The 15,044-nt window shown below is 45.7% G+C and overlaps 2 protein-coding genes across 5 annotated transcripts; both read left to right on the top strand.

Moving 5' to 3' along the window:
* The first annotated feature begins 381 nt into the window (after positions 1-381).
* ccdc62 (coiled-coil domain containing 62) lies at positions 382-5,838 on the top strand. Of its 4 annotated transcripts, none has more exons than XM_041058663.1 (13): positions 383-658; positions 783-823; positions 1,059-1,180; positions 1,304-1,496; positions 1,670-1,836; positions 2,126-2,227; positions 2,362-2,533; positions 2,897-2,998; positions 3,382-3,470; positions 4,216-4,316; positions 4,486-4,645; positions 4,853-5,032; positions 5,203-5,838. In XM_041058663.1, exons 3-13 carry the CDS (start codon positions 1,115-1,117, stop codon positions 5,275-5,277), a joined length of 1,407 nt encoding a protein of 468 aa, XP_040914597.1. In that variant the 5' UTR covers positions 383-658; positions 783-823; positions 1,059-1,114; the 3' UTR covers positions 5,278-5,838. The 4 variants fall into 4 exon arrangements, with proteins under 4 accessions (XP_040914599.1, XP_040914597.1, XP_040914596.1 ...); XM_041058662.1 differs by having other exon boundaries at positions 1,053-1,180; XM_041058664.1 differs by having other exon boundaries at positions 385-658; positions 1,053-1,180; positions 4,489-4,645.
* Positions 5,299-15,043, top strand: LOC121195291 (huntingtin-interacting protein 1-related protein-like). The gene is made up of 33 exons (XM_041058657.1): positions 5,299-6,181; positions 6,551-6,614; positions 6,735-6,877; positions 6,969-7,025; positions 7,307-7,387; positions 7,487-7,563; positions 7,654-7,715; positions 7,848-7,988; positions 8,142-8,199; positions 8,333-8,408; positions 8,498-8,635; positions 8,731-8,853; positions 8,945-9,128; positions 9,212-9,300; positions 9,474-9,590; positions 9,696-9,797; positions 9,950-10,144; positions 10,298-10,408; positions 10,498-10,692; positions 10,798-10,945; positions 11,020-11,106; positions 11,186-11,293; positions 11,378-11,514; positions 11,974-12,084; positions 12,175-12,233; positions 12,323-12,353; positions 12,454-12,516; positions 12,844-12,944; positions 13,045-13,150; positions 13,242-13,365; positions 13,505-13,566; positions 13,653-14,198; positions 14,295-15,043. The coding sequence occupies exons 1-33, from the start codon at positions 6,101-6,103 to the stop codon at positions 14,328-14,330; spliced, it is 3,813 nt and encodes a 1,270-aa protein (XP_040914591.1). The 5' UTR covers positions 5,299-6,100; the 3' UTR covers positions 14,331-15,043.
* The last annotated feature ends 1 nt before the right edge of the window (position 15,044 follows it).

Here is a 15,044-nt window from a genome sequence, read left to right as displayed (position 1 = left end):
AATTTTATAAAATATAGGGGGGTAGGCGGTCCCTGCTCCATCTCTCCATCAGTTTCGGGGTCCTTAATCATTTTCTAAATCGTAATTTTTAGCCATAATATTTCATTTGCAGTTTTACTTTCCAAGATTTAAGACAGTAAAAAAAAACCCAGTACATTAATTTGCTCTTCAAAACATTCATTTCAACTCATTCAGCTTTTATGTTGAAAATCTGTCTGCATCCTGTTTCCTGGGCTGGGCTGAGTGTTTCAAGGTTCAGACAACACTCACGAAAGTGAGAAAATTATTAGGTTTAGGCGTTTGTTTGTTTCTTAACGACGTTCATGTGTATGTACAAGAAGTTGCAGTGACAATCTTTAAACTTGTGGTTACAACATTTATTTTGTGAATTCAGTTTAAAAAAAACAACAACGGGCACTTCCGCCGGGGTTATTGTCCGATCCCTGTTTTCCTACTTCAGCCATTTACGTTCGAAAAGTTGGCTCAACTTTCCGAGAAGCTAACATGAACTAGCCGTTTCAGCGTTAGTAGAGAGTTTATATCTAACTAATGATGATTAAAACGACATTTTGCGTGTGTTGATAAAGACATTATACAACAGCGTGTGGCGATGGAAGAGCTTGTGGAAAAGCATCGCCCTGTTTCCCCTTTTCACATGGTAAAGATTCACAGCTGAACACCCCCATTGTTTTCACCAGCAACGATTCCATCAAAGCGCTTTATTTTAAAATGTAAAAGTCGAGGTTTCAACCATCAAACAACTCGCTCTGTCTTTGTTTCAGAAACTTCAGCTGAGCTCCGGCACAGCTCTCAGATTAAACAGGTCAGTGACATGAGTTTATTTCATGTCGGCGCTGTCCACCTGTACAGTGATGTTTCATAGCATAGCAGTGCATTGTCTGTGATGTGTACACTGTCCTGTCCAGTCCTGCAGTAAATCCTCATGAAGGTTATACTGCTCAGTTTCTGTTGGCACCTGTTGATTCACCTGTGTGATCATGTTGGAGGCTGTTGAACTGTACATCTGGCAACTGAGTGTTTATAATGGCAAGTTTCAGGAAAATGGTGGATTCAGCTGGATGTTAGTCAAAACTCTGCGCTAACTAGCTTCAAGATGGCAGAGAGGACCCATCCCGTCCCAGCAGACACCCCCTGTCCCCGCAGCTGTCTGGACACTGAGGTGAGATAAAAAGCCTAAAGAAACCAGCACATTTTCACATTTTAGAAGCTGGAACCAGTGAAATTTTGCTAAAAATGTTATGGTGACGCTGTCTCTTCGTGTGCCTCTGTGTGTTTTGCACAGTTTGCTGTGAATGACCTGAGCGGCTCCACCATCCAGAGGCAGAGGAGGGAGCTCCAGCTGCTGATGGCTGAGCTGAAGGACAGGGACAGGGAGCTGAACAGCATGGCTGCTTCCCATCATAAGCAGTTTCACGCCTGGGAGCAAGACCGGCAGAGGTTACTCACCCTGGAGCAGAGGTGTACCCGTTTGGATGGTGAGAAGACAGAAACCAGAAATCAGAATTTGTCAGTCAACTAGTCCCTTTATCTGTAGTTTGTTCATTTATCAACTCTGACTGTTTAATCCAGGATTTATTAAACATGTGTTCGGCTGCCTTCGTGTCATATACAAATATGACAGTGATTATTCTGTTTGTTTTTTGTACAGACGAGTTGCAGAAGCGTAATGAGGTGATCCGAGTCCTGACGAAGCGTGTGTGGGTGGTGGAAACCAGGGAGGAGGAGGTTCAGAGGGAGCTCAGCGCAGCTCGACAGCAGCTCAGTGAGCTTGAACAGAAACAGCAGCACATCAGCCAAAGGTGTCAAGACTTTGAGGTACCAGAGCGACATTAGTGCACGTTCACATTCTCACCTCAAATGTGCAAATAAGGCAGAAGAATATTCCTGGTATATATATATATATATATATATATATATATATAGTGCTGGTGTTTTTGATCAACCAGATTCTCGTCATAGTTAAAAAGATCAAAACAGTGACTGAATTTTGTGTAACTCTGGAAATGTTGGCTTGTGATTGTGTGTGTGTGTTGCATTAATTTGTCTTGTAACACAGGACTTAGTACCTCTGCCTTTAGGTTTCAGTGCCTCTGGTGTCTTTTAGGAGAAGAACCAGATCCTCAGCTCCGCGCTCACGTCTCTGTCCACTCAAGTCGGCTCTCTGCAGGTCAGGGAGGAAGAACTGAGTTCCATGCTCAAACTCAAGGTGCACTACTACTGTGTCAAACAGTTATTTCTTTGTAACTTGTGTAAAATAGATTTTTTTTGTCACCTGCAGATTTTAATAATCATTAAGTTAAGTTGTGTCTGCATGTTTTTGTTTTTTTTTTTTTCCAAAAGGATAAAGATGTGACTGAGGCTTCTAGTCAAATACTGGACCTCACAGGACGCCTACGAGTCCTGGAGACGTCGTTGGCGGAGAGTCGCTCACACGAAACCAAGATCCTGAGAGAGTTAGAGGAAAATAAACGGCGTTACAGAGAAGCAAGACACAACGTCACACTCCTTAAAGGTACGAGATTATAACTCCACGTCCACACAGCAGCTACAGGACACGAAGTTCTTGTTCAATCATCCAACAGCAGCTAAACTCCCTGCCCCACAGGTTCCTGACGTTGGAAGCAGGTTGGCTAATTCTGATGATTTTTATAACTGTAGGAAACCTTCTCTCCAGTAAACACACGGCCAGGTGTGCACAGGTGAGAAAATAGGCAGGGTTATGTCTCCCCCTATGACGAATGGAATTAGGAAATGTTTGGAATTTTTGTTTTGATCGATAGTTGCCTGATATTCTGTTGGTTGATTAATTCTTTAAGTGACAAACCGTTTCAGCACCACGTTTTTTATTCTCCTCTGTGTGGTGTGGTGGTTGCAGAGGAGCTGCAGCAGCAGATAACTCAGAGCAGCACTCAGAGAGAGGAGATCATCCGGCTCAAACAGGAGCTCCAGCTGCTCCGCAGAGACCTGGCTTTGTCAGGTACGTTACACCACATCACATCAGATCCATCTACTGTTAGTTTCCCTTTGCTGGTTAAATAAAGTTCTATGTAAAACAGCTAAACTTTCATTTTAATTAAGGATTCTTTTATTATCTTTAATCTGTTCATTTTCTTATATTAATTTATAAATAATTTTAAATATGCTATAAAATGGTGAAAAATACTCATTCTAAATTCCCTTAACCCAAGATGGCGTCTTCAAACTGCTTGTTGTGGGTGAACAGTGAGCGTGCTCCCTTCTTATCTCTGCAGTCGACTTGTCTTGATTCTGATCTGTGCAGTAGCTGGTGTCTGACACCTCCCAGCCTCAGACACAATCATTCCTGCTGAGTTAAGTGCAGCATCTGATCTTTTACACCAGGGGAGGGCGACAGCTGGAAGGACGAGCTGCTGGAACTGGCTCGCTCCAAACAGGAACGCAGCATGTCTGAACTCCGCTGCCTGCGACAGGTACGGGATCAAAGAATGACCGAAAACTACCCTGAATCCAAAAAAAAAAAACCACAGTGAAACGCCTCGTCAGTCGTTAGATCACAGCTTTGGAAATACGTCTTTCCTCATTCCTCCTCACACTGTTGTCGTCGTCAGAGGCGTGTTTCTGGTTTGGCAGCATACCTGAGAGTGTTCCTGCAGTTTCTTCACCTGTGTGTGGCTCTGGGTCACTGTCATGTCCAGTTCCTGATAAAGCTGCACAGTATATCATCACATTCGTTAATTACATTACAGTTAGTGTTTTTAAAGTGAAATTAAAAAAAAAATACTGTTTATTAACAGTTTCTGTCAAATTTGTGTCTAAATATCTTTTTAGCATTTTACATCAAACTCACCTTCTCTTCTCTCACCATGAGCTCAGGTGTGTTCACGTTCATTGTAACCAGTCAAATGTGATGTGAGGCGACCGGCAGATCTCAGCCATCATATAAAACTCACTTGCTTGTGTGTCACAGTGATTAGTAAGAGTCACACCACAGGTCAGAAGTGTATGTTTGGATCTAACAACATGGGAGAAGGGAGTGTGTGTGGAGACCCCTCTCCCTCTCACAGCTGCACCTCGTTTGTTTTTAATCAAATTTCAATAAAGCTTCAGCCACGCATGTGATTTTTGTTTTAAGACAGCTTTGGAAAAAAAAGGCGAACCTGCCCATTAAGTGTTAGATACAGAGTTTCTAATGAGAATATATTGTTTGTGTTCCAGGTGTGTGAGAATCAGCGGAACGACCTGCAGCTGCTGCAGTTAAACCTGGCAAGTGCCCGTGAAACCCTGAGGGAGAAAAGCAGTCAGGGGTTACTGAGCAGGTGAACAGTGTGCACCAGTAACAGAACCAGAAAATGCATGAGGCAAAGTAAAATATATCACAGTTTATGTAATTAATATTTTAGTATTCACAGTCTCCAGGGGTTGAATCTTATTGGATCTTAAACACCAGAGATCATTCATGAGCTGTTGTGTGTCTTTGTGTCCCAGCAGCCAGGAGGAGTTAACGTGTAACTGTGTGGACAGCCGGTCGCCTCCATCGATCAGAGTGAAGAACCCAGGACCCGTTCATGACTCCACCACGTCACCAGGAGCCGGTCTGCGGGCTCCTGGCGACAGCCTGGGAGTCTTCTCACCGCAGCTGACAGATGTGAGACAAAGTGAAACGGTGCCTCAGATTAAGAACAGTTCAGTCGATGCATCAGACAAGTGTTAATGCTAAGCTAAGCTAACAGACAGGCATGGGTGTGGCATCAATCTTCTCATCTAATCTCAGCAAACCTGTGAATATGCATATTTCCCCGGGTGTTGATCTGTTCCTGTTGACAGCTGATGATCGAGCGCCTTCCTTTACCAGGGTGAGGATCTCCTGTCCAGCTGTTTCCTGCAGCAGCTGCTGGATGAATCCAGGCACAGCAGCTTCAGACCCCACAGCTCATCACACAGCAGTGGCCCGACTGTGAGCTGTGGGACCACTGAGCCCCTTTACTCCCATAAGTGCCAGACACACCACCACCCAACCAGCCCGGCACACAAGGTAGAGAAGTGTCATCATGGTGTTGGGCCTCTCGACCTCTTTTGTCCTCTCTCTCCTTTTGTATTCCAAACAACAAGGGTGTGAAATGTTCGGTTTAACTGCTCCACCTTTTAGTTTGGGTGTGTTAAACAGACATAATAGCTTTATTTTTTTTTTCTTTTTACCAACAGGCCAGTGAAACTCCACCCAAAGCCTGCGTACGACTCGGTGCCAGCCAGCCACGTGGACGGCTCGACCCTGACTGAAGAACAGCTTCTCTTTTCAGAGGTTAACTTCAGTATTTACCAAAGTGACACCACAAGAAACCAGGGTCAGATTCAAACATCAGTATTATCACATCAGATAGACTCAATCTGAACCTGTATGCTCACAGGCAGAGGCTCAACTGTCTCTCAGGGAGAAGAAGAAGTGATAAAAATATGTCAGTACTTAACTGACAAAATATTTTTAATCTTGTTTTAATTTAGTGCTCGTGGATCTCTGTATATTTTCTACATGTGCATCACTTCCTGTGAGAGCAGCAGAGATTTACATAAGTACTGTGTATTTTTTTTAAAGGCTGTATTGTGTGGAGCGGGTGAGACGTGAAACCAGTCCTACAGGGCCGTTGAGTGTTGTGTCCTTGTATTGTCTTTCCAGTTTCACTGCCTGCAGATTTGCCTGGTGACTCAGTGGAAGTGTCGATAGCTGTTAAAAGTTTTTTTTTTTCACTTTGTAAGTTTCTACTTTTGATAAAATATTTATAAGCAGACTTCACGTCCGTGGAATTTTACTGATTGACAGTTTTTAATAAACGCTTCACTGATCTTTGAGGTTTTTTTCAGCGTGCGCTTTTACGCATTTAATCTGAGGTCGGAGCGATTTTACGCACAAGAGAAACGGCTTCATCTGTTAGTCACCTTTGTTTGGAAAAAAGAAAAGAAAGAAATACATTACGTTGACATGCGCGCGGCGCGTCTGACGCACCTGAAGTTATAACGAGGCACAGGTGAGGAGCTGAAACCCGGAGCGGGACCAGCGTGGATCCATACATCTGAGCTGTTGTTCGTGTGAACTAAAGTCACTAAAATGAGTAAAACAAAGAACAAAAGTGACAATAAGACGGAAAAAGCTTTGGCTGCGGAGAAGGAACAGTTTGGAAAACAACAGGTGAGGAATCTTTCATTGAACAGGGCAAAATAAATCGTTTTAGATTCGGATCAAGTTATTTTGTTTGTCCAGATTCTGTTGATGGTTTTATAGTTTATCTGTTCACGGGGAGCGTTTAATTTGGGAAATGACCAGATGATTTGATGCCAAGTTAAAAAAGAAAAGAAAAAAACGTATTCTTGTTTTTTCTTTTCTTTTTTTTAAGTGACCTGAAACATTGATAACTTCTGTAAATTTAAAGTTGGTTGGAAACGAGGCTTTGCCTTCTTGTCTGGAGTAAATCCAACTTTATCTTTTTGTTTTTATCAAGCAGTCTTATCTATTTCCGCGAGCGTGTGTCCTGATGAGTGTTTGTCTTGTTTCTTTCAGCTGCAGAGCATCAGCAAAACTCTCACCTCAGCCGAAACACCGCCCAAAGAGAAATATGTGCGCAGTATCCTTTAAAAAAAAAAAAAAAAAAGTTAGAGGACTCCTATTATTACTATTTCCTATTATGTTTTTCACAGTTCACCTTGTGCCTTAGTGTTTTGGAGTTTCCTTGACAGCTGTGAAGATATCATCATGGGAAGTCATAAGGAGGGTGGAGCCACCACCTTCTGGTCCTACACCCTGAACCTTCCTCTGTCCAGCAACTCCATGATCAGCTGGAAGTTCTGTTACCTGCTGCACAAAGTGCTCAGGGACGGACACAAAAACGTGAGTTCAAGTTCAGCATCTCCTCCATCTTTCCACATTTCTGCGTCATGTCAGTGATGAGTGATCTCCCCTGTCTCTGTCCCACCCACAGGCTGTCAGAGACTCTTACACACACTGTCGCAGTGTGAAAGATATGGGGATTCTCTGGGTGAGTAGCCACTGTACTTCAGTTTGAATGTTGTCACTGAATTATTGTAGAAATGTTATTTAGAAAATTGTGTGGAGAGCTGTGAAAGTGTGCCTCAATCTGGATGTGTGTACTGAGAATCTCTGAACGTGGCCACAGATCAACAAACATGAATTAGATTTGTACATGTGTAAAAGGTTTAAATGAATGAGTGAAAGCTCTGAGCCTTTGGCTTCAGGACCAAACTAACTTACCCACTGATGAATTTATCATCTCATCGAATCTGTGATTATTCTTTCCAGGGAAATTTGCATGATCGATATGGCCACATTGTCGCCTTGTCAGCCAAATTCCTCTGCCTGAAAATGGAATTTCATACGAAGGTAACACTTTGTGATTTATATATAATGATATGCAACAAATTCAAAATGATAAAAACTGAATTTGATTAAAAAAACAAAACACAACTCTTTCCTCCACAGCACAAGGTGATTCCAGGAAACCTGGAAGCCAGTGATGAGACCTTGGAGAAGGAAGCAGGAACTGACATGACCAAAGTGTAAGCCCTGATGTCTCACCCCACAGACACAGTATGAGCTGCTGCGTTTTTTCATTAAATGTGTGGTTAAATAGTTTTAATATGTTGTAGGTTGGATATGACACAGGAGCTGCTGGATTACTTGGATGCTGGGCTGAAGATGGCTGAGACAGGTTTGTCCATCAGGAGGTTCATTTCACAGCCTGATCCTCTCTGAAGCACTGGTAACCAGTGACTGGTAACCAGTTTGTAATGAGTTAGGATTTGGTTTTGATGTTTTCCTTTTGTGTGTCTGTTTTCTGCAGTTCTGCGTCAGTTGGACGCCAACAGCGCCAAGTCCACCACTCCAGCTGGACAGTGCAGACTGACCCCTCTGATCCCCCTCATTCTGGACTGCAGCTTCCTCTATCACTTCTCTGTCCGGCTGATGTTCAAACTTCACAGCCGTGAGTGATAAACACACACACACACACACACACACACACACACACACACACACACACACACACACACACACACACACACACACACGTGTTTATTCAGCCAAACTTCACCGCGTCAGATCGAGTCTTAAATTCGTCGCGTCCTCTGCTTTACAGGCATCGCTCCGGATGTTCTTCTTGGACATCGAGAGCGGTTCCGTGATCTGTTCATGAGGTAGGTTATTAGTGAATGAATGAATGAATTAAAATTTTCAGCCTGCCACCTGAATATTTTGAATCCAGCGGCCTCAGAGGAGGAACACCTGCTCTCACCTGTGAAACTAAAGAATGTGTGTTTTCGTCTGCAGCCTCACACAGTTCTTCGACAGAGCCAGAGAAATGGAGTTCTTCAAAAGTGTCATCCAGATCCCAGATCTCCCAGATGTGAGTAGCAGGTTGAGAGTTTTCCACATGTATGTAAATCAGTTGCCATGGTTTTCAGTCATGTACGTGTGTTCATCATGACCCTGCAGGCTCCTCCAAACTTCCTCCGCGCCGCTGCCTTGGCTGAGTATAAAAAGCCGGTGGTGGTGATGCCCAACGAGGAGCGTCAGGAGGAGGAGGAGGTGGAGCCGCAACCGGAGTTTAGGGAAGCGCCACAGATGCCGCAGGTGTGCTGACATGCAAGTCCAAAGATGACCTCACCTATGTTAATGGTTTTCCACGTCTTTGATCGTGGCTAACTCTCAGGTTTCTATCATGTCAGTACTATTTGCTCAGCCAGATGGGAGCACCTGATGCTTCACTGGAGCAGAGAGACACAGAGAATGAGAGTCTGAGGAGGGAGCTGGAGGTGATCAAACCAGAGCTACAGCTCATCAAGAATGAGGTAAGCTGTGCCTCCTGGTGCTGGACGGGTTGGTCGGAGACACAGTCAAGACATATATATATATACACAGTCTCTTTGCTCCCGTGCTCAGGCTCAGAGGTGCGTAACTGAGTTAAAGGCTCAGGTGAATCGTTTGGAAGCGGAGGTCGAGGAGCAGCGCACCCACAAACAGATGGCGATGGTGGAAAACGAACACCTGCGGATGGAAGTGGAGGCTCTACGGTGCACGAATGTCGCCAACGTCGGCGCACAGATCGGATTTAAGGAGGCAGACAGTGAGTGTACAGCTTTGTGTACAGGTGACGGAGCCACATGAATGTTGCTGAACCGTCCTCTTCCTCCTGTTGTGTCTGCACAGGTAGAGCTCAGGCAGCAGAAAGTCGTTTCACTCAGCTCAAAGAGAGACATGCAGAGCTGGTGACCAGTCATGCCGACCTAATGAAGAAGGTAAACTGCACCGTCGCTGCTGGTTCTGTCACACGCTTCAAGGGATTGTTCAGCATTTTGGGAAATACGTTTCTCCACATCTGAGTTAGATGAGAAGATCAATACCACTTTCAGAAAACAGGTTTGGTCCAAAGTTGTGCATTTGTTGTTGTTGTTTGTGTGTCGTGGCGCAGAACGCAGAAACAGTGAAGCTGCTGTCCAATACGAAACAAGACCAGGACGATTTGCTGAGAACAAAGACACAGCTCGAAAGTGAGCTGGAAAATCTCCAACAGGAGAAAAGAAACATGGTGAGACCTTTAACCTCTGACCCCAACCACCGCAGACAGTTCAGATAAAATCATCCTGTTCATCCACATCAGCCCAAAACTGACGGTGACTCCTCTCCCAATCAGATGAATCAGCAGCAGCTGGAGGCCGAGCGGCTGAACAAAGAGCTGCTGGAGCAAAGAGCAGAGCTGGCCCTCCTCCGCGGCACCCTGGAAAATAAAGGGAAGGTGAGACTGAATTTCACTTTTTGCACTTGGCATAAACATCTTGAGCTTCATGTGTTTTGCTCTCACAGTTGCTGCTCGTCGCTCTCCTTATTAAATCATCTTACTCAGACTTGTTCTGTTCACCTCCCATGTTTCCGTGCGGTTTCCTGCAGGAGGGCTCTCAGGTGAGCGGCAGCCTGGCAGCTCTGCAGGCGGAGCGCGATGTGCTGCTGCGGTCGGCCAGAGAGAAGGACGCAGAGCTGTCCTCTGTGAGGCAACAGGCACAGCAGCAGCAGAGCTCCCTGGACCTGGAGAGAGACAGGAACAACAGGGAGCTGGAGGCTCTGAGGGCTCAGCTACAGCAGCAGGTACAGGCTGAAGACGGAGGACGTGTCAGACAGAGCGCTGTCACGTCTGTCTAACAGCATCATGTCTGCAGTGATTTCACATGTAACTGTCTTTTACTGCTCTTTGCTTGAGTGCTGTACATTATCAGTAATATATCAGTCTGTGTTTCACAGCTCGCCATCAACGCAGAGCAGAAGTTAGAGATCGACCGGCTGAGACGAGAGCTGGACTCTACCCGAGCTGAACTGGCACGTGCGACCAGCGCCCTGCAGAGCAAGGAAATGGTGCGAGTTAACTTTCCTTACATCTCACATCGAGTCTTCAAGAGACGAGGCATCAGCAGTAATTCACATACACTCGTTTTGTTCCTCAGAGTGGTACCCAGCTGACCAGTACGCTAGCAGGGCTGCACGCGGAGAAGGAGGTGCTGCTCCGGTCGGTGAGGGAGCAGGAAGCGGAGCTGAACTCCCTCAGACAACAAGCTCAGCTCCACCACAGCTCCCTGGAGCAGGAGAGGCAGAGGAGCAGCATGGAGCTGGGAAGCTTGCACGCCCAGTTACAGCAGCAGGTGCTGTGCTGTGTCTGTGACTGTGTAGTGAAGCTGGTGTGAATCTTTCAGCTGTTAGTAACTGATGGGTTGATGTGTGTGTGTGTGTGTGTGTGTTGTGAACAGGCCTGTCGTGAAGGCGAGCTGACCCACAAGCTGCAGGAGGAGCAGTTCTGTCTGCTGCAGTGTGCTGTGGTGGAGGCCGAGGGCATCATACTGGACGCTGTGGCCAAACTGGATGACCCCATACACCTCCGCTGCATCAGCTCGCCTGGTAGAAACGCTTTTATCACTTACTTTTACCACGTCGCCAAAGCGTTTCTCTCACCTGGTCTCCCTGTTTTTCAGATTACCTGGTGAACCGAGCAGAGATCACTCTGGGTTCGATAGACAAAATGCAGCACAGTCACCTGGTCTACCTGGGGAACAGGAATGGTACGAGCTTCCCGGTCTGGAGATGCGGTGTGTTCGCCTCAGATGATCAGTGTATCTGATTCTCCTCTGTTCTTTTTAGACGCCAGTGGTTTGTTGAGAGCGGTCACACAGTTTTCTCACCTCGCTGCCGACACGATAGTCAACGGAGCAGCGACGTCGCACTCGGCTCCCACCGACCAGGCTGACCGTAAGAGCGGCACATTCACGCTGCAACTGTTCCTGACACACACTGAACACTGAACCCCGCCTCCCGTTTCTTCGTCTCCTGCAGGGTTAACCGACGGCTGCCGGGACTGTGCCAATCACTGCCTCCAGTTCCTGAAGGATCTGAAGCTTCAGGCCAGTTTACAGAGAGCAGACCCGTCCGCCATACGCTACACCGTCCAACGCATCCTCGCCATGGGACAGGTGGGACAGGATTCACCTTCATCAGAGTCTGCAGCCATGTCAGCAGCTCTGCGAGGCTCTGAGATTAATTCTGATGGGAATAAACCAAAGTGCGGGACAAATGAAAATTTTGACCTGATGAGGTGAAAAGTTAGAGGATCGCTAAAGTGATTACAGTTCATCCTCAGGGGAACATGAATGTTTTTAATAAAATTACATGGCAATCCCAAGCCAGCAGTGTCACGCAAAGACGGCCAGGCCTTTAACTAACTCTCCAAACTCCATTTAAAGACGTAAACAACCAGAGTAAACATAAAACACTGCAGCAGGGGGCATCATTATCATTTCTGTCACATCATATCTATTTCTATTTGTTTTTATTATTTACATCTAACGAATCTTCACCTGATTTTGTGTCTGCCTCTCATTCCTTGTGGCTCTGGCTCTGATGTGACCCGTGACTGTACGTTTCCTGTTCAGGATTTGCGTCCGAAAGGGCAGGATGTGCTAAAAGAAGAGCTGGGGAGCATGGTGGATAAAGAGATGGTCGCTACATCGACGGCCATCGAGGAGGCCGTGCTGCGAATGGACGTAAGGACACGCACATCGTGACGTGACACGCTCTGGACACGGCTGCAGCTAATGAAGTTTAACATTTCTGATTCAATCTTTATTTCACAGGAAATAATGAATCAGGCAAAGAGAGACACCACCGGTATAAAGCTGGAGGTCAATCAGAGGTAAGAAGAAAACATGCTGCATATTCTAAATCTCTCTGCTTCACTGTTTTATTTATAATCTGTCATTTTTTCCTCCTGCTTCCTCACAGTATCCTGGGATCCTGCTCAGACCTGATGAAGGTACGGGTTTCTCTCATCTCATGATCCATTTTCACTTCGTTCTCATTTGTTTTCACTTCATTTTTGTTCAGTCTCGTTTCCTCTGCTCTGTCCTCTCCAGGCTGTTCATATGCTGGTGACAGCTGCCACTGACTTACAGAAAGACATTGTGGAAGGAGGCAGGGTGAGTTCAGATCTTCTGAATTAAACCTAAGAGTCAGTTTAAGAGTCAAAACGTTCTGTTGGACCTGAACAATAAGTCACATTTATCAAAAAACTTGTTGCTGTTCTCAGTGAAGTGTAAGAGGAACCTTTAGGAGCAGCTCTCATGTGATCACATGGTTGATCTTATTCTGTTGATATGTCTGATATATTTAAATTTTGTTTTATACACATATGTTTTGTACTGTGGGGGAAAAAAGCCATGAATTTAATCTGGCTTACAGTAAAGAGAGAAGCAGAAAGACATGTGTTGCTCATAGTCATGGATTTATAATTGTTCTTTTCACAGGGAGCGGCGTCTGTTACTGAGTTTTATGCCAAAAACTCTCGTTGGACCGAAGGACTCATCTCGGCCTCGAAGGCTGTGGGCTGGGGCGCTACACAGCTGCTGTAAGCACCAAAAACCATCAACGCAAACACAGATAGTATTTGTTGTGTAAGAGTCGCACTGAAATTTAAATTGTTTGTGTGTCGGCCTGTTTGCTGTCAGAGACTCGGCTGACAGGGTCGTGGGTGAAAGCGGTACGTACGAGGAGCTCATCGCCTGCTCACATGAGATCGCTGCAAGCACTGCTCAGCTGGTTGCTGCCTCCAAGGTACAAGACAAAATAAAAGCAGCACAGACACCAGCACCAGGGCTGGGTTAAAAATACGCCGAAGTGCTGATGTGACTCACTGTGATTTCAGGTGAAGGCCGATCGTAACAACAAGAAGCTGTACACGCTGCAGCAGGCCTCGCGACATGTAAACGACATGGCCGCCGTGGTCGTCACCTCCACCAAACACGGGCAGCAGCAGATCTCTGACCGAGGTGAGAGAAGGGAGTCAGCCTTTTAGAGCCTCTACGGTTCATCCTGAGGGGAATGCTGAGATTTTTCAGTCTGGACCAACGTTCCCGTCCACAGGACCACGAGGTGATTACAGCAGCTTTAACTCTGATGTCTCCACAGGTGTGATGGACTTCTCTGGCATGTCTCTGATCAAGCTGAAAAAGGAGGAAATGGAAGCTCAGGTGAGGCTGAATACATGTCATGTTGTACTGTCTGTTGATCGTGAGTCTGTAGCTGATGAGGACGCTCCACTCTCTGAATGTCTCAGGTGAAGGTGCTGCAGCTGGAGAGTCAGCTGGAGCAGGAGCGAGTCCGCCTGGGGGAGCTGAGAAAGAGGCACTATGATCTCGGCGTCTCTGGGACCGGCACCGACGCAGAGGACGCACCTGACGAATTCCCGCCGCCGCCGCCGCCCACTCTGCTCGACTCCACGCCACTGCCTCAGTCCTTTTCACAAACTCAGCCTTACTTACACACTCAGAGCTTTTCACAAACCAATCCATTCGCTCCGGCTCAGACGCAGTCCTTCTCCCTGCCTCAGTCCTACACACCAGCAAACACCTACTCACAGGCCCAAACCTACACACCCTCTCAGCCCTACATCCCAGCTCAGCCTTTCACACCAAACCCAGCTCAAAGTTACTTAAAACCTTCGTCTTATTCACTGTCACAACCCTCGTCACACACATCCAGCTTCTCCCAGCCTCAGACACCCGCTCAGCCTCAGACGACCCCTCAAAACAACACTGAGACCAAACCGGCCTCAAGGAGATCCAACATCTTCGTCAAATCTGGAAACTTGCTGAAGAACGCGGTGAGTGCTAAAGTTTTGTAATCGTCTCGTTTTCACGATCAGTGGATGATTTGAGTCAATGATGTGAACACGAGTCTGTTTCTTTTCCGATCGCAGTTCAAACGAGGTGAAACAGGAACAGGAGAGTCCTGACGCTCGACTGAAAAAGGAAGCATGAGGATTTTACTCTTTACCACAACTGATTCATGATTAAATTTCCTTTTAATATGTTTAACTTAATTTTATCTTTGATTATGTAAAACAATTACAGGAGTCTAAAAGCAGCACAACTGTTTGTGTGCAAATGAATCTTATCTTTGTGATCATAGTGAAGCCTGTTTTCTTTTCCTAATTGATATTACATACATAAGTAAAAGATGAATCCCTGCACTTTGTCAACACAGTATTTTTTTAACAATACAACATTTATGGGCTTCATGAGTTTAGAACACGTGTAAACAGCTGTAAACGCTCCTGTGGATGATTTTTAAAAGCATATAAACACTTAATAAGCGTTTTGCAAAACAAATATATCGTTAAATATGGTAACAATGATGATGCAGCAGTTTGGGATCAAGTTAAATACATTAATAGTAAACACTTAAAATGTCCTTACATTTGTTTACAGTTACATTGTGTTGTTTACTGCTTATAAAAGCTAAATAAGTAGGTGTTGAGTTACAGGCAGACCCTCAGCCTGGCTGAGCTGTGGTTGAAGTGTCAGTCAGAACCAGTGAGGGTCTCCTCATGTTGGAATAAATTCTCACAGCGACCTCATCTGTCATTTCTGTCATGCGCAATGCAAACTGCAACCTCACCACCATGGAAGTGGCCGCAGCGGACTCCAAAGACGGGACCGAGGGAGAG

The sequence above is a fragment of the Toxotes jaculatrix genome, chromosome 16 (assembly GCF_017976425.1).
Source record: "Toxotes jaculatrix isolate fToxJac2 chromosome 16, fToxJac2.pri, whole genome shotgun sequence".
Classification (NCBI taxonomy): Eukaryota; Metazoa; Chordata; class Actinopteri; family Toxotidae; genus Toxotes; species Toxotes jaculatrix.
This window is presented reverse-complemented; position numbering and strand designations above follow the sequence as displayed.